Genomic DNA, 22829 nt, shown 5'->3' with positions numbered 1-22829 from the left:
ACACTTCTACAAACGCATGTTACTTGTCCACTTTCACCATCCCTCTCTTCTGTTCATACTAATAAGCTCCTTGATGGTAAGGCCTGTGTATTACTTACCTTCATATGCCTTGTAGTGCTTTGTACTTAATAGATGCTCAATAAAAATGTATTCAAATAAACTACTGTTACAATCACACAGAAGGAAGACTAATAATTAGCCAGGAAATTTAGCCTGATAAGGTGATAATACGGATCATAACTATTGTTTTTTCATCTAGATAACTATGGAGGAAAGGTCTTTTAGATCTATCATCTGGTCAGTTCTGGGATAATCCCCTACGATTTACATGTATGCTGCATAAAATAGATGGCCTGCATGAACCTGGTTTCAGCATGTGTGGATTCTGATTAAGAAAAAGTGAACAATTTCTGCTAGTAGTTTGCAATTACTGTAGTTACTTGGGAATTCAGTGCCTAACACTGAATAAGCTGCATTCCAAGGTTACTACCACCTAGAGATCAGCTGTTAACCAAAAGGTCCACAGTTTGACTCCAACATCCACTCCTTGGAAACCCTATGGGGCAGTTCTACTCTCTCCTATAGGGTCACTATGAGTCAGAATCTACTGGACAGCAAGGAGTTTGGGTTTTTGTTTTTTTTTTTTAAAGGCAAATGGAGAGTCATTCCTCCATGACAAATCAAGTTTAGTTGTTCCCACTTCCTCAAGTTTCTTTTCTAACTGCCAGAATCTCAAGCTTTATACATAGGCTGATGAGATATTAGTATTCACTTACAATGCTGCATGCCGAAGCTACCCAAATAATTGTCATGGAGAAGTGAGAAAGTCTGTATTAAATCAGTCGCTCTTGGTTTTTCGTTTATTTATTTTTTTTGTTTTCTAGGCCTGATTACAGCTTAGTAATGCCCATCTTATCTGTCAAGAAGCACAAATATAGTAAAGTTTGTTAGCCTTCTTTTTGCTGACAAAGTGAAGTGCTCATATGGAGAAAGAACACTCCATACGCTCATTTATATGAATATACTCAACACTGTTTTGTTGACCTTTGGGCTGCACGGAAATAGCATGGTCATCGCACGGTTTGTGGGAGGGGTGGGGGATAGATGACACTCAATAACTGCTGTGCCACTTGGCATGTCTTGAAAACTAGCATAAATCAATTACAACACATGATCCTAGAGAATCAAGCATCATGTGAGATCCAAGGCTTGTCTCAGGCAAGTACTTATCTGCAGGGTCGCCATGGCATTGTTAGTCCTAAGCTATCCAAGAGGTTTAGAATGACTTAGGGAGAGGAGCACTGAATGAGAACCCAAATGCACCTCTAAGCCAATGTTGCTATGGCTGGGGAAGAAAAAAACCATTCTAAATTCCCATGAGCCTCTGCTGTCAGCTATGACTAGATGATACCAAATTGTATTCCAAGTATGTCTGAGTGCATGTAAGAAGAATCTGAAGGCATGCCATGCTCCAAGACTGTGCCCAGTAGAAACCAAAGGGCACCACTTTATGATACACAAGATGCTCCAGGACCAACACACTTTCCAAAAGTACCTAAAGTGGTAAAAAAAAAAAAAAAAAATTTAGAAAAACATGTCAAGAATTAATATCCCACATACTCTTACACTTGGTATACATGCTATAATAAAAGGAAATCTCTGTCTTCTGCTTCCTAATGAGAATTCCTAAAAGAGTGCTTTTAACTGATCTTTTACCATGCCACACTTTGTTTTCTTCAATGCAGAAATACAAAGTCTTAATAAAGTAAGAAATTGGTGAGAAAAACTCTGGTTTTCTACTGTTGCATCCCCTCTGGTTGGAAAAAAAAAAAAAAGGTAAAGCCTAGTTCGTGAGAGTCTTCCTTTAATAGCTGGACTTAATTTTTTTTTTTTTTGCTAGCAAGTTGATTCTGATTCATGGTGACCTCATGTGTGTCAGAGTTGAACTGTGCTCAATAGGGTTTTATTTTTTAAATTTATTTTGTTGTTGAGAATATACACAGCAAAACATACACCAACTCAGCAGTTTCTAAATGTACAATTTAGTGACTTGATTACATTCTTTGAGTCATACAACCATTCTCGCCCTCCTTTTCTGAGTTGCTCCGTCCTCATTAACATAAACTCACTGTCCCCTAAGGTTCCTATCTAATCTTTCAAGTTGCTGTTGTCAATTTGATCCCATGTAGTTCTTAAAAGAACATATTGTTCAAGGCAGACATTTGTTACTAGTTAAGCTAAATGACTGGTTTTAGTAAGACTTCAGGGAATATTTTTGGTTTAAGCTTTAAAGATTATCTTAGGGCAGCAGCTTCACGGGTTCATCCTTCATGGCTCCAGGAAGTGTGGAGTCCATGAGTATTTGAAATTCTGTTCTGCGTTTTTCCCCTTTTGATCAGGTTTCTTCCATGGAATCTTTGATCAAAATATTCAGTAATAGCAGGCAGGCACCATCCAGTTCTTCTGGTCTCATGACAAAGGAGGCAGTTGTTCATGGAGACAACTAGCTACACATTCCATATGTTCCTCCTGTTCCTGACTCTCCTTCTTCCTCTCTTGCTCCAAATGACTAGAGACCAGTTGTTGTGCCTTGGATGGCCACTTGCAAGTTTATAAGATGCTAGACACTACACAACAAACTAGGAGATAGAAGTACTAAACACGTTATTAGGCCAGTTAACTGGGATGTTCTGTGAAACTATGACTAAACCTCCAAACCAGGGAACTAAATTCCATGAGGTGTTTGGTTGTTCATAAGTAGCCTCAACAGCTCCTCTTGTTGTAAATATATCTATTACACAACTTTTTCCAGTTCAACTTTTACAGGTATACAACTTATTGACAGCAATTATAATAACTGGCTGTGTAACCCTACCCTAAATCAGTGCAATTTTTTTGGACATAATTTTTTATAGGTAAAGTTGTCTTTAAATGGATGACAGATTTGAACAAGGAATAGAATGTCTGGGCTAAGATACTAACAATTGTTCACTTTGTTGCTTTTTTAAGTATGTTCAAACTTTGAATCTTACCTCAGCCATTGATATTTTTGAGCTGCAGAATACAAAGAAATTTAGCTCACCAAATACTTGCATTGGCTTTCAAAATGTTTATGGCAGCCTCTGCAGCTCTATGTTTCGCCAGCTTCTTACTTGTACCTTCACCTGAATTAAGGTTTAAAAAAAAAAAAGATATCTTTATAAAAAATTCTTTATACCCATAGGTGTTTTCTTAATACGAAACAAAGTCAGTACAGGTTTTATATATATACCCTAGGTAATAAAAACATACATTACATGCAGTTATACGCTGTAATAAAATACCACATGAAAAACATTAAAATACAATTTTAAAAATTCTGTATATTTAATTCTATGCATACCTGTATAAAAACCATTATTGTTACCCCCACTCCTCACTTATCAACATGGTTCAGTTCCAGAGACCAGGTTGTTATGCAACACTTGGTGTTATGTGAGGAAGATGACCAGGGAAATGGGGATGCAGGGCACCCCAGGCGCTCTTTCATTCGCCTTAGGCCTGACAGGTGATGCGCCCACCACAGCAGGTCTGCTCCAACCCCCTTCTTCCTCTTAGCTGTAGTTTCCCTCCTCCTCTCCCCTTGCTGCCAACCCCTCCCCCACTGCTTCTCACCTTTTCCTTCTACTCCCTTAGTCTTCTCCTCCTCCTGCTCTCTGGCGTGCTGGGTTGGGAGCTAGCTGGAACACGGGGACTGGTGCCAGAGCATGGCTCCTCAGAGCTGGGCAAGTCTGCCCCACTGGAGGGACTCGGTGCGCAGTGGGTGCAGGCCCAGGTGGGGGCCTTTCCTGCTCGACTACACCATTCCCAGATTTGTCACCAGCCCTCCTGGCTCACCCCCACCACTCCACGCTGCTGGGAGCTGCTAGGAGCTGGGCACCTGCACCCACCGCTGGGAGGCGCTTCCTGGGAGCCCACGGCACTTCCTCCATGCAGGCTGGGGCTAGTATGGGAGGTCTGTGGGGGCGGGTGGGGGCGTGGTGACAGCATGAGTTACCCTGCTGGGTGACACCAACCCTCCTGACACCATTGCAGCCAGTTACTCTCACCTCACACCTCAGCATTCATTACTGCCAGACACATGTTAATGTGAAAATGTAGATTTTTTACTATTGTCATAAATGCAAAATGTTGGAAAACAAGGTAAGTGAGGAGTAGGAATATTTCTACATTATATTTACTGCATAAAATTGTAATAAAGTAGACGATGTCAATACAATTTAGTATTCTTCCCTTGTTCTTGGGGAGGGAGTAATTTTCTCTGCAGCAAGAACTGATTTCTTGGATGGCAACAAATAGTTTCTTTTAAAGGAGCCACTTGCAACAGAACTGTTGGACAGAAAATGTGCATCATTTTATTTTGACAGCCCATCCTATACTGAATCAAATCCCTCAGCACTCATGACTACACACTAGGCATACTGGGGGAAAGTTTATATACAGAAGGTAATAGTTTACTTATGTGTATTCCATACAATGTCTATCCCTTACATGGGTAGGGAGGGGAGGATAAGAGTGCCTAATCATTAAGGGTGATGTCTGAATTTAAGTAAGCAATACCTAGTAAATGGTTAATCTTTTTCCTTCTGAGTCCAAACTGGGTGTTGAGAACACCTGCAGAGTGCTGACATCCATTCCTTTGGTATGGAGAGAAGAAAAGGTGGCATGGAAAAGGTTTCAAGTGTGACCATTCAAGTGTAACAGGACACACAAACCGTATCCGTTTATCCACCAACACAGATATTAGGGGTACAGAGGATCCTGCACACAGAACACAGCCTAAATACAGGACTCCATCTGTAATCAATCATGTGAAACATGGCGTGGTAAGGCAGGCCTAAGTGGAGGGTATGGGGAGCACACAAGAGGGGCAGCTGCTCTACTCTTGGAAAGGATTCAGAAAGATTTCACAGAAGAGAGAGAACAGAAACCTGAAAGATTACTAAAAGTAGGTAAGGTGAAAAGAGCTCAGGGATTAGAAAGAGCATTCTAGGCAGAGAAAAGACCATCTGGAAAGGCTTAAAGGCAACACAAAATACCGTGTTCTCAAGAGTCCCAAGAGGTTGGACATGGCTAAAACAGGAGAGCTTGAGGGAGGAAATTTTGAGATAAAAGCCTAGAGAGTTGGGGGTGGGGAAAGAGCGATCTTGTAAATTTGTGCTTCTCAGTCTTCAATGTACATAGTAATCACCTGGAAATTTAGTTAAAATGCATACTCTGGTGTAGAAGGTCAGGGAGGGGGACTGACACTCTGCATTTTCATCAAGCTCCCATGTACTATTGATGCTGCTGTTGACCACACTTCGAGAAGCAAGGTTGTAAGCCATGCTATGAAATTTGTATTTATGGATGGGGAAACCATCAACTGGATTTTTAGCAGAGAAGTTATAGGAACAGATCTGAATTCTAGGATGAACACTCTGTTGTAGTGTGGAGAATGATCTGGACATTGCAAGACTAGAAGCTGAAAGAGAATCAATGAGACTAGCTCTAATCCAGGTGGCCTGGATAGTAACAAGGGAAAAAGGAGACAGACAGATTCAAGAGATATTCAGGAGATAGGACTTGGTTATAGACTAGACCAGCAACAGAGGGAAGAGTCAAGAAGATGAAATCCAAATCTCTGGTGTGAGCAACTGGGTGATGGTGGTGCCTTTACTGAGATAGGGAGTGCAGGGAGAATAGGTTTGGGGGAAAAAAAGATGGGCTCAGTTTGGGACAGTGAGAGTTTGAAGTGCCTTTGGATTATCCAAGTGAAGATGCCTACCAAACACCAGCTGATAACACTGTTCATAACTGGGCTTAGACTGAAGGCAGAGATTTCAGAATTATGCTTTGGATAGTATTTGAAGCCATGTTGGCAGATAACCCTGTACAGGAAGACAAAGCAGTGTGTTAAGAGAAAAGCTAGTGGGCAGAATGGTTGCCATAGGTTGTCAATTCCTGGTATTAACCACAGTGAGGGGGAAAAAAAGGCTACCTTTTCAATGAGTAAAAATAGACGAGATGAAGCAGTAATGAAATGTTGACTCTATGGTTCACCCAAGAAACCTTCCAGCCAGCACCAACAATCCACCTACCTCACACAGACAAAAAAAGCTTCAAGATTTTCTTAAAGTAACTTCAGTGAGAACAGCGGATTTCCGGTAATAAAAACAAATGATGCCTTCAGATTAGCAGATCGTGGAATTTCAGTCTTACTGAATTTTTTTTTTCTTGGTGTTTTTTCAAATTTAGTATTTAACATTTTGTGTTTGCAATTAAATAGATCATGATAAAAAAAAAAAATGTCCACACAGATGGACAACTTTAGCTACCATTTGTTCAAGTTCACAGACTATTATAAGGTGTCTGTATGAACTCTGAAACTTCATTGCTATGTGCCCTTGGACATACTACTTATAATCTCTCTAAACCTGATTCCTCATGTATAAAAAAAGAAGAAGACTGTATATAAAATACCTGTACAACTTCAGGAACTATAATTTGCTGATTTTGTGAAGCTTCTGCCCTTCTCATTTTGCTTGGATACAGAATTGAGTGTGGTACAAACCACCAAATGAGTCCAAAGAGAGTGGGAGAAGCTCAGAAAATTCTGCGGTCATGGCTTCTAGCATCTGCTATAATCTATAAAATGGTCCTAACAGCACCTACTGATCCAACTATGGCTGCTCCAACCTGCTTCTCCCTAATTCCTGTGGTCTGAAAGGAGCCGTACAGAAGTCCTGAGTAACTTTTTTTTTTTTTACGTTTCTGAGCTTCTCTTGCTATCCCAGAGAAGAGAAAATCAGATGAAGTTGAAATGTCCCAATGACCTTAGATGAGGTGTCTCGGTTTCAAAATGCCTTCTCCCCATAGCTGTTTCTGGCAAAAAGAACACCTTTCTGAACGGAAAAGCAACACCAAGTCTTGGCTGCCAACCCCCATGGTCATAGGGGTTAACTGTGTATACAGACCTGTGCAGGTTATGTCACCAACGGTTACTCTGAAGGTGAAAGTGGGCACATGTATTTGCACATCTGATCTTTCACATTCATAAACCGGGATGTTCTTGGTCTTCATGCCGTATTCGTGTAATACCTGAATCGGTGTTTTCCCTGGCTTAGCTGTAATCATCTTCCCCAAACTGCAGAGACCAGAAGAAAAGTGTGCTTTGCATGGCAAAGCGTGGAGGGAAGCAGACGCATACAGAGGCCAGTTCTGACAGCCACCAGCAATGATGGGGGGGCGTCTCAGCTTCCTGGCAGCCTGAGCCGGCGAGGCCTGGGTGCACCTGTTTCCCGGCCTCGCTGCGGCGGGCACGGGACAGAGTGTGGGAGGTCTTTAGAGAGGTAACTTGAACGCAAGTACAGGAGTTCTCAGGGGAATAGGACCGAGCCCGGGGCTCAGGTCCAAGCCCGCAACCCTCTACCCGAGACCGGCCCTTACGGGAAGTGGCGGCCGCGCGCCGCCTCCGCCCACCCCGCGCACCGCCCAAGCTGCAAGGGGGCGGGGCCGGCCTAAGACGCCTGCTAGCGCGCCGCCGAGTGGGCGCGGCCGAGCGCCCGAGCACCGCCCGCAGCCGCGAGGAGGGGCCGGGACGCCAAGAAGGGGCTTTACCCAGAATGCCACGGAAGGGCCTCCCCTCCCCACCACCTCCCGCCCTGTCCGCCTCGGCCCTGGCTGAGCGGGCGCTGACCTGAAGGTCCCGCTGTCCTCGCGCTCCAGCGGCGGGGCCGCGGCGCGATGCCTGCTCTGGGACATGATGAGAAGGGACGGGTCGGCGGAGGGGGAAAGAGCGGTGAGGAGCGACGTCCTCGCTCCCCGGGTCGGCCGGCAGCCGAGAAGAGCGGTCCAGCGCCGCAACCGCCGCGGCCGCCTCCTCCCCGCCTCCCACTCCCCCACCCTCCCTGCTTGCGTCCCTGCTGGGAGGGGGCGGGCGGGGGGCGGAGGCGGAGGCGGAGCCTCGGCACGGCTCCCACTGTCCCCGGCTGCCGGCCACGCCTCCCTCGTTCCTACAACTCCCGACCCTTCTCCTTGCCCGACCCGCCCGGCTAGTAGTTCTTCCCGGCTCCCGGCCCCGCCCTTCCCCTCTTCCTACCCTGCTCCGCTCCAATTCCGGCTCTTCTCGGCTCCCGCCCTTGACCCTTCTCCTCCGGCGGCTCCAGGTCCAACTCCACACCTGGCCCCGCCTGCCCTCCCGCCGCCCGGCGGTAACCCGGTTCTTTGTCCTTAAAAGGAGGCCGTTTCCTGCCCGGCGAGAGGTTTTGTCAGGGGCGGACTCAGGGTCTGTGAGGCTTGAAGCTCAGGCTTTGTTATATTTTTGCGGCATGGATGGCTGGGTCCTTTAAGAAAAAGATTCAAAATCCAAATACAGTAGTGCTAGGGCCCCTGCCTGGGCCTGCCCGCGAAGCTTGAGACTCAAGCCTCGCGGGAGATCCGGCCCTGAAGGCTGCGGTGGACGTCCCCGGCTCCCAAACCCTGCTGTTAAGGCAATGTGGAGCCCTCCCGAGACCCTCACTCGCCGAGCCGGCTCCTTTGTCTTCTAGGCTTTGGTCGCGACGCTGAGGTAAACGCTGGTCCAGCGGACCCCGGCAAGGCACGTTAGGCGTAAACGGAGGCTTTTCTGTGGACAAGATTCCAATTAAACGCAGTTTCTCAGACCTGTTTCGTTGATCTAATTTGTTTGCCTGGGATGCGCCACGTTTGGTAGGGGGCAGACAACGACAACAGATGCGTTGTTTCTCTAGGAGTTTGGTATCTCCTTGCAGAAATGACTACCTGTTCTTACTTTATATTAAGGAAAATGGAAAATTGCACAATGCTGTTCTCACAAAGGGACATTATTAAAAGCCCTTTTTTTTTTTTTTTAAGTTGCATGTGAGTCCTGGATACTCGAAAGCAAATGAAAAAATGTCCAGAATCCTAGATGGATTTTCTTTATTTGAGGCTTGAATTAAGCCTGTTCTTTCTCCTTCCTTCTCTACCACTTCGTTATTATTAGTTACGTTTCACTAAGATGTTTTAATGACTATCTTATTGTGAGCAACATATAGCCATTATTTCACAATACATTAACGTCTACATTACATCTGTGGTAATGCAGTGTTTCCACACTATTGTTTATAAAATTTTTCCTTAACCACCAAACCAAACCCGTTGCCGTCAGTCAATTCCGACTCAGCAACCCTATAGGACAAAGTAGAACTGCCCCCATAGAGTTTCCAAGGAGCACCTGACCTGTCGACCTGTTGATGAGCAGCTGTAGCTCTTAACCACTAAGCCGCCAGGGTTTCCATAACATTCCTTAAAAACATGCCAAATCTTGTTATGTTATTGTCATGTGCTGTGGAGTCGGTTCTGACTCATAGCGACACTATGTACAACAGAAGGAAACACTAGTCCTGCACCATCTCACTATCGATGTTGTGCTTGAGACCTTTATTGCAGCCACTGTGTCAGTCATCTTGTTGAGTGTCTTCCTCTTTCTTGCTAACCCTCTACTTTACCAAGCGTGATTTCCTTCTCCAGGGACTGAGCCCTCTGGATAACCTGTCCAAAGTACATGACATGAAGTCTATTCATCCTTACTTCTAAGGAGTATTCTGGCTGTACTTCTTCTAAGACAGATTTGTTCCTTGGCAGTCAGGGGTATATTCCATTAATTAAAAGGCGTTAATTCTTCTTTTGGTCTTCTTTATTGTCTTAGTCATCTAGTGCTGCTATAACAAATACAAGCGGATGGCTTTAACAAAGAGATGTTTACGTCCTCACAGTAAAGTAGACTAAAAGTTCAAATTCTGAGCATCAGCTTCAGGGGAAGGCTTTCTCTCTCTGTTGGCCTTCTTATCAATCTTCCCCCCAGGATAGGAGCGTCTCTGCATGGGGACCCGGGTCCAAAGGATGCGCTCTGTTCCCAACACTGCTTTCTTGATGGCAGGAGGTCCCCCACTCTCTGCTTGCTTCCCTTCCCTTTTATCCCTTGTAAGATAAAAGGTGGTGCAGGCCACACCCCAGGGAAACTCCCTTTAGGTTGGATCAGGCATGAGACCCTAGGACGTTACAATCTTACCCTAATCCTCTTTAACATAAAATTACAATCACAAAATGGAGGATAACCACGCAATACTGGGAATCACGGCCCAGCCAAATTGATACACACATTTTTGGGGGGACATAATTCAATTCATGACATTTATACATTGTCCAGCGTTCCCATGCATATGAGGCAATTGAAATACCATGGCTTTCGTCAGATGCACCTTATTCGTTGAAGTGACATCTTCGCTTTTCAACAGTCTAAAAAGGTTTTTTTGCAACAGATTTGCCCCATGCAATATGTTGTTTGATTTCTTGACCGCTGCTTCCATGGGTGTTGATTGGGGACCCAAGTAAAAAGAAATCCTTGACAACTTCAATCTTTTCTCCGTTTATCATGATGTTGCTTATTGGTCCAGTTGTGAGGATTTTTGTTATCTTTATGTTGAGCCATAATTAATAATGAAGGCTGTAGTCTATGACCTTCATCAGTAAGTGCTTCAAGTTCTCTGCACTTTGAGCAAGTAAGGTTGTGTCATTTCTATATCGCAGGTTGTTAATGAGTCTTCCTCCAATCCTGATGCCTCATTCTTCTTTATATAGTCCTGCTTCTTGGATTATTTGCTCAGGATACAGATTGAATAAGTATGGTGAAAGGATACAACCCTATTGCCCACCTTTCCTGACTTTAAACCATACAGTATCCCTTTGTTCTGTTTGAAAGACCACCTCTTGGTCTATGTACAGGTTTCTTATGAGCATGATTAAGTGTTCTGGAATTCCCGTTCTTGGCAATATTACCCATAATTTGTTATGATCCACATAGTCGGATACCTTTGCGTAGTCAAAAACAAGGTAAACATCTTTCTGGTATTCTCTGCTTTCAGCCAAGAGCTATCTGACATCACCAGTGATATCCCTTGTTCCACATCCTCTTCTGAATCCAGCTTGAACTTCTGGGAGTTCCCTGTTGATGTACTGCTGCAACTGCTTTTGAATGATCTTCAGCAAAATTTTACTTGTGCGTGATATTAATGATATCGTTTGATAATTTCCACATTCTGTTGGATCACTTTTCTTTGGAATAGGCACAAATATTTATCTCTTCCAGTGAGTTGGCCAGGAAGCTCTCTTCCAAATTTCTTGGCATAGACAAGCGAGCACCTCCAGCCCTGGTGTTTATTTAAACATCTCAGTTGGTATTTCGTCAATATCTGGAGCCATGTTTTTTGCCAATGCTTTCAGTGCAGCTTGGACTTCTTTCCTCAGTATCATTCGTTCTTGATCATATGCTACCTCCTGGAATGGTTGAGCGTTGACCAACTCTTATTGGTACGGTGACTCTGTGTATTCTTGCCATTTCTTTTGATGTTTCTTGCGATGTTCTATATTTTCCCCATAGAATCCTTCAATATTGCAACCAGGGGCTTGAATTTTTTCTTCAGTTCTTTCAGCTTGAAAAATGCCAAGCATGTTCTTCCCTTTTGGTTTTCTAACTCCAGGCCTTTGCACATTTCATTGTAACACTTCACTTTGTCTTCTTGAGCTACCCTTTGAAATCTGTTCGGCTTACCTATTTGACATTCAAGAGCAAGTTTCAGAGTCTCTTCTGACATCCATTTTGGTCTTTTCTGCCTTTTTAAAGACCTTTTTCTTTCTTCGTGTATAATGTCCTTGATGCCATTCCACAACCTGTCTGGTCTTTGGTCATTAGTGTTCAATGCATCAAATCTATTAAAGATTGGGAAACTGGGATAATGATGGGACAAAAAGAAAATAAATGCAACAGGATCATATTTCAAATAGATGTAATCCATGTGTCCAGCTTCTGAGTAAAAATCTCTATGTAGTATGGTTTATACAGTTACTTAATGTTTCTTTAATTTAGTATTTTTTAAAGATTGGCATACAATTGTTCCACTATATACTGTGAATTTGTATTTAGTATTAAGTACTTGGTTTTGTAACATAAACCCATTGCTATTGAGTCTATTCCAACTCATAGTGACCTGACAGGGCAGAGTAGAACTGCCCCATAGGGTATCCAAGCCTGCAGTCTTTACAGAAGCAGACTGCCACAGAGTGGGTGGTGGGTTTGAACTACTGTCTTTTTGGTTAGTAGCCCAGCACTTAACCACTGCGCCACAGCATACAACAAGGGAAATGAATGGGAAATGCTAAAACAATAGGCTATATATCATAAGAACGCAATACAATTTTCTGTTGCCAAAATTGGATGAAGGAATTCCCTTTTGACTAAGTCCACTGTAGCTGGTATCCAGGGCTAATGTTAGTGCCTAAATTGCATTATCTTCCATAGAGCTATATATGCTCATCTCAAAACTCACTCATTGGTACCTGCAAACCACTACTAAATGTGACCCTAATCAAGAAAATTGGTTGTGTTTTAAAATAATTAGTTTTCTGTATATATTTTAGTGCCGTAGACTGCCATTCCAAATTAAACTTGCTTTTGGTATATCATTTTACAACTTTGATTTATAATTCATTACCTCAGCGCACGCGGGGAGGCTGTGTTGTGAATTCTACACTGGTAAACTACTTGGTGAAAACCATGCTTTGGATTTCTAATGTATGTAAATATATTTAAAATCAAGCTAGGTTTAATTTTGTGCCTGATTTTCTACATTGAAAATATGGATTTATTATCTGGAGGTTATAGTTGATGACATTTTGGTCTTATATTAATAATATGTTTGCTGCTGCTACCAAGAGCTTTGTCAAGCAAGTTGGAGATGGAGGGAGATTAGTTCCTGTTCCAAGCCTCAGTGAAGCTGACAAATACCAACCCCTAAGTCTGGTGGTAAAAAAGAAGCGATGCTTTCTGTTTCCTAGATATAAATTTACCTCAACACCTTTTACACTGAAAGACATTCTCCTAGGAGACAGAGAAATTTCAGCTGGTAAGTTTAAGTGTCTGTTTGGGAGTTAACTACTCATTCAACTGTATAATTGTAACCTAAACACAGGTTGTATATATTACTAGTGTTAGTGATACTAACACACGTTTTTATTGATAAAAGCAACTTTTATTACAATAGTAGTAATAATATTAAGACTAATGATGCCTGGAATTTATATAAGAATTAAATCTCGTTTGATTGGTGAAATAATTTCCACATCTATGAATTATTTTCTAAGATGTTTTAATCAAATTAATGTAGACTGTAAGAAAAAAAAAAATTTATGGGGGCATTATTTGGTCTACCTACCTCAAAGAGTCAAATGAACTATTGGAGATGTAAGTAATTTGTAATTATTTATTACAATACAGTTATTACCAATGGTAAACTAAAATATGTTTATGGGCTAGGTTAGAAACAAACAGGTTGACATTTTGACAAATTATTTCTTATAAATACTTGCCTTTATTTCAACCACCCAGTGAGTCTTTATGCTTAAGAAGTTCTGTTGACTGAAGAGGGAATTGGAGTTCATTTTAAGAATTCTGGCTGTTTATTTCTTTTTATTGGCATATTAATTGAATTGCTATTTTAAATCTTGGTTTAAATCGTTGCCCTTATTAACATTTGGGTGTTTTGAGTCTTAAATTGTAAAGTAACATGTTACTAAATGTAATTTACCTTAGATGGATTTAAGACATTTAAAATATACTAATTTCCTTTTCTTTAAGGTATTTCATCTTATCAATTACTGAATTATGAAGATGAGTCAGATGTTTCACTCTATGGAAGGCGGGGCAACCATATTGTGAATGATGTTGGGATTAATATCGCTGGATCAGATTCCATTGCAGTAAAAGCTTCATTTGGTGTAGTAACCAAACATGAAGTGGAAGTATCAACATTACTCAAGGAAATTACTACACGGTCAGTATAATAATCCTTAATATATTTGAACGTTTCCATTAAATATTTTAACTATATAAACTTCACTATAAAATATTTTAAAACATTGGCCTGTGTTTTACTAGTGTAGTTCATTTTTTTTGAAACACTGCAAATTAGTGTATCTAAGTCTTGGATTAAAAAAACCAAAAAACCATACCCATTGCTGTCAAATCGATTCCAACTCATAGCAACCTTATATGATAGAGTAGAACTACCTCATAGGGTTTCGAAGAAGTGGCCAGTGGATTCAAACTGCTGACCTTTTTGTTAGCAGCTGAGCTCTTAATCACTGTGCCCTCAGGGCTCCAAACTTTGGATAAAGGTAGATACTGAAAATCATTTAGCTTAGGGAATTTTTAATTGTTCCAAAAAATTGCTTTGGCTCTGTGCACATTTGCTAAATTATTAGACTGAAAGAATACAGGAATCTGCCTGCAACAAATGTACTAAGAGATTCCTCTCTAAGAGGCTCCTATAATAAACACACTTTAAGAAAATAGAAAGGAGAGGCAGAGTATTAAATTTCTTTTGAGCATACTTTCTGATTTCTTTCAGGCTTTCCTTGATTTGCCTTTGTTTTTTTTGAATTGTAGTGCAAATATACAGAATAATACATCCACCGATTCAACAGTTTCTTCATGTACAGTTCAGTGACATTAGTTACATTTACCATGTTGTGCAACCCTTATTTATCCCTATCTTTGTCCTAGTATTCTACCACTATTAATGTAAACTCAGTGCCACCCATGCAAAAAAACCCCCCTTTTCCACCTCCCTTCCTCTCTCCCCTGGTAACCAGTAATAAGCTTTGGTTTCTATAAAACCACTGCCATCGTGTGGATTCTAACTCATAGTGACCCCATAGGGCTTCCGAGGCTGTAACTCTCTATGGACACTGACTGCCACATCTTTCTCCCCAGGAGCCTCTGGTGGTTTTAAACTGCTGACCTTTTGGTTAAAAGTCGATTGCTTTAACCACTGCACCACCAGGGCTCCTTTGGTTTCTGTATATTTGTTAATTTCATGTAAGTGAGGTCATACAGTATTTGTCCTTTTGTGACTGACTTAGCTCAGCATAATGTTTTCAAGGTTCATCCATGTTGTAGTGGCTGTCAGAACTTCATTTCTCTTTATGGCTGAGTAATATTCCATTCTATGGTTGTACCACATTATTTGTTTATCCATTCACCCTCTAATGGATCTGCTAATGGAGTTTCCATTGTTTCCACCTTTTGGCTACTGCGAAAAGTGCTGCAGTGAACGTTGGTGTGCATGTGTCTGTGTGTGTTCCTGCTTTCACTTCTCTGCTTTAATTTACTTTTAGTTAAAATGGACTGTGAATGGATAGCAAAAACTGTCCCTCATTCTATGGAATTATATGTTATTGGTTCTTGTGAATGTCTTTCTTCTTTATTTTAGAAAAATTAATTGTGACCACAGCTTAATACGTCAGTCAAGGAGCAGCAGAAAGGCAGTACTGTGTGTGGTCATGGAAAGCATTCGAACCACACGGCAGTGCTCACTGTCTGTACATGCTGGAATCCGTGGGGAATCAATGCGGGTAAACCACACGCATTAGGCTTCTCTCACTAACTAAAATAGAGTTTTTGAAAATTGCTCAATTTCCATTGGCACTTGTGACTGCATATATTTTGAACAGATATTGAGATTAAAGAGCTGCAATTGCATAGGGTTTTGCATAGTAGTAGTTTTTGTATCAGAATATGAAAAAAAGGTCCAAAAAACTTGGATTCTGAACATGTGTAATATTAATGCAACGAAAACACTAATCCTTGTAAAATAATGTGCATACTGGAGGTCTTCTTTTTTACTGTTCAAATGGTGTTTTAAGAATAAAAATTGCTCAAGTTGAATTTTTTTTAAGTGATAGAGTTTATACTTTGAAATTTTAAAAGTTGATTTATATTTTTGCATTAAATTAAAATAATTATTCTAAAATAATTTTATCAGCGGCCAAATATTGTTCATTCAACATTAAAACATTTTTTAAAAATCTTGGAACATTATTTGTGTTAAACTTTCAGCTCAATTTTGATATTGTTTGTCCTTGCCAGTCAGTACACCTAATAATGGCTTGATTGACTTTATTAAAACCAACAGATAGAAAGATAGGTTACATGATAAATTTTTCAAGTCTTCACAAAAAATGTTCTGTTCAGTAGCTACATTCAGCTACCTGCCAAATTCTGATTAAAATTAGATTATTTTGGAGGCACCAACTGAAATTAACTTGAAAATAAGTTGGTGATTGCTTTGGAAAGCTGCTGAAATAGTCTTCCTTGAAAACAGTAGACAGAGTGGGCTGAAAAGCTTCAATTTTAACTCTTAACACAATTGCCTTCCAACATTTGCAGTTGGAAGAAAAAAAGACTTCTAATCCAGAGAGCGTTCTGATTGTCGTAGCACTAATACTATTGGCACCAATACCAAAGTAAGTGAGATAGTGGTGAGGTATTTCTTTAATACAGATCATGAGTCTCAGGCGGACCTCTGCTATAAACAGTGTAATTCAAGTAGAATCATTCTTTACTTTGAGAGGCATTTTTTGGTTTTGGGGAGGTTTTCTGGGTAGAATTGTAGTAGGTGTTTTATCTTTCAAAAAAAATATCCTTGCATGTTATGATGCTTAATGATTTTATTTACTTATTATAGTTTCATTTTATGGATGAACAGAATCCCAGAGGACGAGACAAAGCTATTGTTTTTCCGGCACATACAACCATTGCTTTCAGTGTTTTTGAACTCTTCATTTACCTGGATGGTGTCTTTGGTGAGTGAACGATTTGCATCAAACACTGAAATGAATATATTTTTGCCAATTTAATTGAATGCTCTGTATCTCACTCTTTTCTGTCTCTGAATGTCGGTAATTCATAGAAGAGCAATGCCCTCAGCACTGTCAGCCTTTTGCATGGGTGAAGTAGCTGGGAAACGTCCTTGCTTCCCTAATTTCCCAAACTGTCTTTTCTGTAGACTCCCCACCCTCACCTAAATGCAATCCACTGACAAAGTATTCCTTGACTTACTAGGGGATGTAATAAAATAATAGGTAGTTTTTGATGGTGGCAGACAGAGAAGGAGATAGACACTTAAGATGCGTGAAGGTGTCAGGGCACCCAAACTAGGACACCTTAGTGTAAGGACTTTTCTTACTTCAGTTTTACCTATCGTTGACCCAACTGCCTTTTGTGTCCCCCTTCAAATAACTTTAAAAGTACAAGTGCTTCATAAAAACTGTCCCTTTGTGTTGTACCACAGTGAAGTTTACTTTAGATTTGTGCAGTTCATGGATTTCATTTACTTCTTATTACAATATAAAAGAGTCCTATTTCAATTAAACATCTATTGACTATCTATCTACTAGAGGCAGTGGATTGTGCAAACAGGTGGTGCGAATGGTTAACATGTTTGCTGCTAACTTAATGGTTGAAGGTTTCATCTATTCGGTATCTCAGAAGAAAGGCCTGGCAATCTACTTCCAAAAAATCAGCCACTGAAAACTCTATGGGGCACAATTTTATTCTGACACACATGGGTTGCCATGAGTCAGAACTGACTTGATGGCAAATGGATTTTTGGCTTGGCTGTAAGCAGTATGTTAGCTTTATAAATAATACTTTTGCTTGAATTATATACAATAGTGGCATCCTCCCTTAGCCACACACACACTGTTGATAATACTCCCTTAGCCAGAACTCGAGAATGAAAATGGCAGAGGTAATTATGAACATTCTCCACTGCTTAGGGTACTCACTGACCCCAAGGTCCACAGGGGCTTTTGAGGAATAACAGTTGTGGCTGCCAGGAAGGTGGGAATTGGAGAGTCTTGGGGCCCAAGGGCACATTATTATTTTAGGCATGGCATTTAAACAAACAAAAACATCTCCATGGCCCTTTGTTAACAGAGGACTGAGCAGAGAGGAAAATGAGTTTTGGACTTCACAAGCTTGCTTCTGAGTCTGGAAATGTGATAGAGTAAGAAATAACACAATCAGGCTTTGCTGAAAGTAGATTCTTAGTCACTCACATCAGAGTCTTTACATTACCACATCCATGTAAAAGTTTCTATTTTAATTTATACTTATGTTCAAAATGTGTTCTTCCTCAGGCTACACATTCTTGTAACACCAGAACTGAGGAGCGTGTAATCAGATAGCAATTGCGTGTAACGACTGGACGGGATACAATCCCTACATTCTGTAGAAAACATCTGTGCAATCTGGCCTACAGTTATTTTGTGCGCATCATGTGTAATTTAGATAATCTAAGGTCACATGATTTTAAATTTTCTTTATATGGTGTCTTATTGAATTTTCGATGGACATTCATTGTGTGCTTTGTAAAGTTTCAAGAATTTTGAGGGCTAAATGACGCCATTCATTGCACTTCTTAAAGTTAAATTTTATGTATTTTTTGAAAAGTAATATTCACATGTTACACAATACGGAGAGTACAAAAGTTATAAGTACCATGAGGGCTAATTAGTCTGTTACGATGTACTTTAAAATCATTGTATTTTTTTCCTTAACAGTTACAAAAATAATTAATGTTTATTGTGGAAACTTAAAAAAAAATACTGTTAACACTGTGACTTAAAGTTAGCTCTTTAACAAAGTGTTTAATGGCTCTAATTTTTTGGACGTTGTTATTGTTGTGTGCCATTGAGTCTATTCTGACTCATAACAACCCTATAGACAGGGTAGAATTGCCCCATAGGATTTCCAAGGCTGTGAGCAGATTGCCAGGTCTTTTTTCCTGCAATTTTTTTTATATGTCCCAAATATGAATGATATTATAGTATGCATAGTGTTTTATAACTCATTTATATAACATGAGCATTTTATGCCATTTGTTTAGAATATTATTTCAAATGTCTACATAGCGTTGAATGTTATGGATGTACCATTATTTATCTAATCATTTCCCTATTGTTAGATATTTCAATTCCAATTTTCCACTATTTTAAGTACCCTATTGTGAACATCTATACACTTAAATTTTTACATGTTTCTGAATCCTTTATAGTGAATTCCCAGCATGTCTAGGTAATCAGGTATGAAGGCTTTTGAAGATGTTTTTATTCATGTTGCTAAGTTACCTATCAAAATGATTGTCCTACTTCACATTTCCACCAGTAATGAGAATCCCCATTTCCCTATATCTTGTTAATATTGGCTATTTTTATTTAAAAAAAAAAAATTACCTGTCAATTTAATCAGTAAAATATTCTTAGGTGCGGTTTTCTGTAGTGCCATTTTTTAAGTCAGAAATACACCCACAACTACTTTATGTAATCTCATAGTTTACTCCTGGCAAAGGGGGCTGGTATAGTAAGTAAGCTGTAGTGGACATAGATTGGGGTGTTTGAGGTATGTATTTATAATTTTTTTTTTCTATCACCCGGTGGCAAATGTACAATTTTCTTAGGAGACCAACCAGGACAAGTCCAGGTGTAGCCCAAAGACCAGGCAAGGGAGCCCCCTAGCTATCATAATTTGCAAACGTTTTTAGACCTGTTTTTGTTTCTGCAGTTCTGTGGGAGGGATTAAGAAGTTCAGAAAGAAAACTATCTGCTAAGTAAACCCTATTTGGAACCCTTTAGGTGTAGGTTTTTATATTTGTATCGATTGTATGGAGGAGTGTCAAGTGACTTTATATGTATATATTTATACACGCACACATGTATAATCAGTGTATACATATACATGTATATGTGTGTATATATAAACCTCACTTATTGACTGTCTTGTTATCTGACATTTTGTATTTATGACAATAGTAAAAAACCTTATCTATTTTGTTCATTAATGACGTACATCTGGCAGTGACAAATGCTGAGGTGCAAGGTGAGAGTAATGCTGCTGTGATAAAGTTATGTGTCAGCTTGGCTAGGCTGGTTTGGCAGTTCTGTTATGATGTAATTTGGCAGGTATCTAATGATGTGGTTGTCCTCCATTTACACATAATGGTGACTACAGGTAATGACCTGGTCTTTGGAACCTAACCACATCGATACGTGAGGAGAAGGTGTGTATGTGTGTGTTTGTGTGTATATCTATGTATACTGGTAAATATACATGTATATTATATAGATATGCTTGCGTGTGTGTGTGTGTGTGTATATATGTATTCCTGGTGGCACAGTGGTTAAGAGCTCAGCTGCTAACTGAAAGGTCGGCAGTTCAAATCCACCAGCCGCTCTTTGGAAACCTTGTGCAGCAGTTCTACTCTGTCCTATAGGGTTGCTATGAGTCAAAATCGACTTGATGACAATGGGTACACACACACACACACACACACACACACACCCCATGATGCTTGGTGAAGTAGAAGGTCAGCAAAAGAGAAGACCCTCAATGAGATGGATTGACACAGCAGCTGCAACAATGGGCTCAAACATAGCAACAACTGTGAAGATGGCACAGGACTGGGCAGTGTTCTATTCTATTATACATAGGGTTGCTGTGAGTTGGAACCGACTCAACTGCACCTAACAACATATTTATATCTTTGTGCTATATATATATATATAGTTAGTTAGTTAGTTAGTTGCCATCGAATTGATTTCAACTCATAGCAACCCCATGTGACAGAGTAGGACTGCCCTATAGGGTTTTCTTGGCTGCAATCCTTACGGAAGCATATTACCAAGAGTTTTTCCTGCAGAGCTACTGGGTGGGTCTGAACCACCAACCTTTAGGTTAGTAGCTGAAAGCAAACTGTATGTGTATGTGTATATATATGTAAATATGTATATATAACTAATAACCTAGAACTTAGAATTTTAAATGTACATATAATTTGACCTTACACTTCTAGGAATTTATCTTCCGTATATACTTACACATATGTGAAATGACACGGACACAAGGATATTCAGTTTGTTATAGCAAAATATTGGAAACAATTTAAAGATCGATTGTTAGGGACTAGTTAAATGATGGTACATACACACAGTACCATACTATGATGTCATTAAAAAAAAATGAGGTAGCACTATAAATCCTGGCATGGGATAATCTCTAAGATATTTTAAAGAATAATGTATACAGTATATAACTATTTGGGTCTAAAGAATTTTATACACATATATACATACATACCAAACAAAACCAAACCTCTTGTTCTCAATTTCGATTTGTCGTGGCCCCATGTATTACAGAGTAGAACTGCTCCACAAGGTTTTCTTCACTATAACCTTTATGGAAGCAGATGGTCAGGCCTTTATTCTGGGATGCCATTGAGTGGGTTCCAACTACCAACCTTTAGGTTAGTAGCTGAGAAAAAACCATTTGGGTCACCCAGGGACCTTACATACATTCATACTCTGTTATGTTTGGAAAATGCATGGAGTGTTTCTGGAAGATTACACAAGAGACTGTTAACAGTGACTACCTTTGGGGTGGAAGACTGAGGCTGGGGCAAAATGGGAGACTTATTTGTCACTGTATCCCCCTTTTAAAATATTTACTGTAGGAAGATATCTATAACAACACATTTGCCATTTCAACCATTTTTACGTGTACAATTCAGTAACTATAAGTGCATTTACTGTGTCGATGCCCTTTTTGTACTCTCTGTATTGTGTAACGTGATTACTTTTCAAAAAATATGTAAAATTTAACTTTAAAAAATGCAACGAATGGCACGTACCAGAATTTATCACCCACAACTAAAGCCTGCAATAAAATGAGTTGTTCAAATTATATTATCCTCAATTTTTATTTTTTAGACCTTTGTGTCACTTCAGTGTCAAAAGGAGGATTTGAAAGGGAAGAAACGTCAACATTTGCACAGTTCTACAGATTGAGAAATATCCTATTTGAAAGAAGTATGTCAATTTAAGAGTACTTTGAATGTATTTTTTCTTCTTGGATTTACACGAGATTATTCATTAATCCTGCTTCTTAAGAAAAAGTATTTTGAATGTATTTTTTCTTCTCGGATTTACATGAGATTATCCATTCCTTAATCCCGTTTCTTAAGAATTTAAATTTAAAAGCCGAATAATTTCATCACTGAATAGTTTAAACTCATATATTTAGAAGTGAAGTCTGGGTTATATATTTTTTATTTTGACTTCTAATACATTCCTTTGTCCATTTAGATAGAAGAGTGATGGATGCCATTTCTCGCTCACAGCTTTACTTGGACGATCTTGTTTCCGACTTCTATGACAAACCTCTCAGTATGACTGATATTTCACTCAAAGAAGGGACTCATATCCGAGTTAATTTACTCAACCACAACATTCCGAAAGGGCCCTGCACACTCTGTGGAATGGGGAACTATAAAAGGGAGACGGTTTATGGGTGCTTTCAGTGTTCTGTTGATGGCCAGAAGTATGTGAGGCTTCATGTAGTTCCTTGCTTTGATATTTGGCACAAGAGAATGAAATAAAATGAAAAGTGAATATACCTTGCTGATGTTTTAGGTGCAGTTGTGCCATAAACCTTTCCAAAATTATCTAGGTTCGCTTTGATGAGTTGTGACAAAATAAAAAGCAAATTTAATAATATTGTTTACTATCAAAGAAGTTTTAAATATAAATTTCACAATATAGATGTTACTTCATAAAATTTGCCAGTCACTTTAGAAACATTTTTTGTGATTTAGGTCTATCATTTTAGAGAACAACTTATATAATTAAGAAGTTTTTTTTTTTTTTCCCTAAATATGTTTTCTTTTTTATTGTGATAAATATGTATGTATCAAAACATTTGCCATTTCAGCAATCTTCACATTTACAGTCCAGTGACAAAAATTACGTTCATCATGTTGTTCCACCACCAATTTTCTTTGTAATCAGTCTTTAATCCTACATTTAAGGATGACTTGAATGCACAGGTAGTGACTTGATGTGCTTTAACTTTTGCTCTA

The 22829-nt window shown here is 39.8% G+C and overlaps 2 protein-coding genes across 12 annotated transcripts in view; one reads left to right on the top strand and one right to left on the bottom strand.

The window, feature by feature from the left end:
* Nucleotides 1-7909, bottom strand: part of PRKRA (protein activator of interferon induced protein kinase EIF2AK2) — a 14899-nt gene extending 6990 nt beyond the window's left edge. The window contains exons 1-5 of one of the 11 annotated variants that reach the window (XM_064286942.1): nucleotides 6996-7493; nucleotides 4600-4676; nucleotides 3655-4368; nucleotides 3083-3164; nucleotides 777-916 (exon numbers count right to left, since the gene is read on the bottom strand). Coding sequence is in view for 2 of the 11 variants with exons in the window: in XM_064286939.1 (XP_064143009.1) it covers nucleotides 1412-1555; nucleotides 3083-3164; nucleotides 6996-7165; nucleotides 7718-7782 (461 nt within the window). In the remaining 9 variants the exon portion in view is untranslated. Of the gene's footprint in view, nucleotides 1-776; nucleotides 1556-3082; nucleotides 3165-3654; nucleotides 4677-6995; nucleotides 7495-7717 lie in introns of those variants that run through there. The other 10 variants (XM_064286943.1, XM_064286939.1, XM_064286944.1 and 7 more) reach the window with 10 other exon arrangements.
* On the top strand, nucleotides 7868-22829 carry PJVK (pejvakin). The gene is made up of 6 exons (XM_003406194.4): nucleotides 7868-12980; nucleotides 13712-13907; nucleotides 15348-15489; nucleotides 16602-16719; nucleotides 21682-21780; nucleotides 22057-22829. The coding sequence occupies exons 1-6, from the start codon at nucleotides 12743-12745 to the stop codon at nucleotides 22347-22349; spliced, it is 1086 nt and encodes a 361-aa protein (XP_003406242.3). The 5' UTR covers nucleotides 7868-12742; the 3' UTR covers nucleotides 22350-22829.

Source organism: Loxodonta africana, chromosome 6, assembly GCF_030014295.1.
Source record: "Loxodonta africana isolate mLoxAfr1 chromosome 6, mLoxAfr1.hap2, whole genome shotgun sequence".
NCBI classification, from domain to species: domain Eukaryota; kingdom Metazoa; phylum Chordata; class Mammalia; order Proboscidea; family Elephantidae; genus Loxodonta; species Loxodonta africana.
The sequence above is the reverse complement of the archived record's forward strand: the minus strand, read 5'-3'. Positions and strand labels throughout refer to the sequence as shown.

Bases quoted from the DNA above. Each gene is read 5' to 3' on its own strand.
- PJVK (XM_003406194.4), top strand. From the start codon at position 12,743: ATGACATTTTGGTCTTATATTAATAATATGTTTGCTGCTGCTACCAAG. The intron at 12,981-13,711 runs GTAAGTTTAAGT...CTTTTCTTTAAG, and splicing joins AGACAGAGAAATTTCAGCTG to GTATTTCATCTTATCAATTA. The intron at 13,908-15,347 runs GTCAGTATAATA...TCTTTATTTTAG, and splicing joins CTCAAGGAAATTACTACACG to AAAAATTAATTGTGACCACA.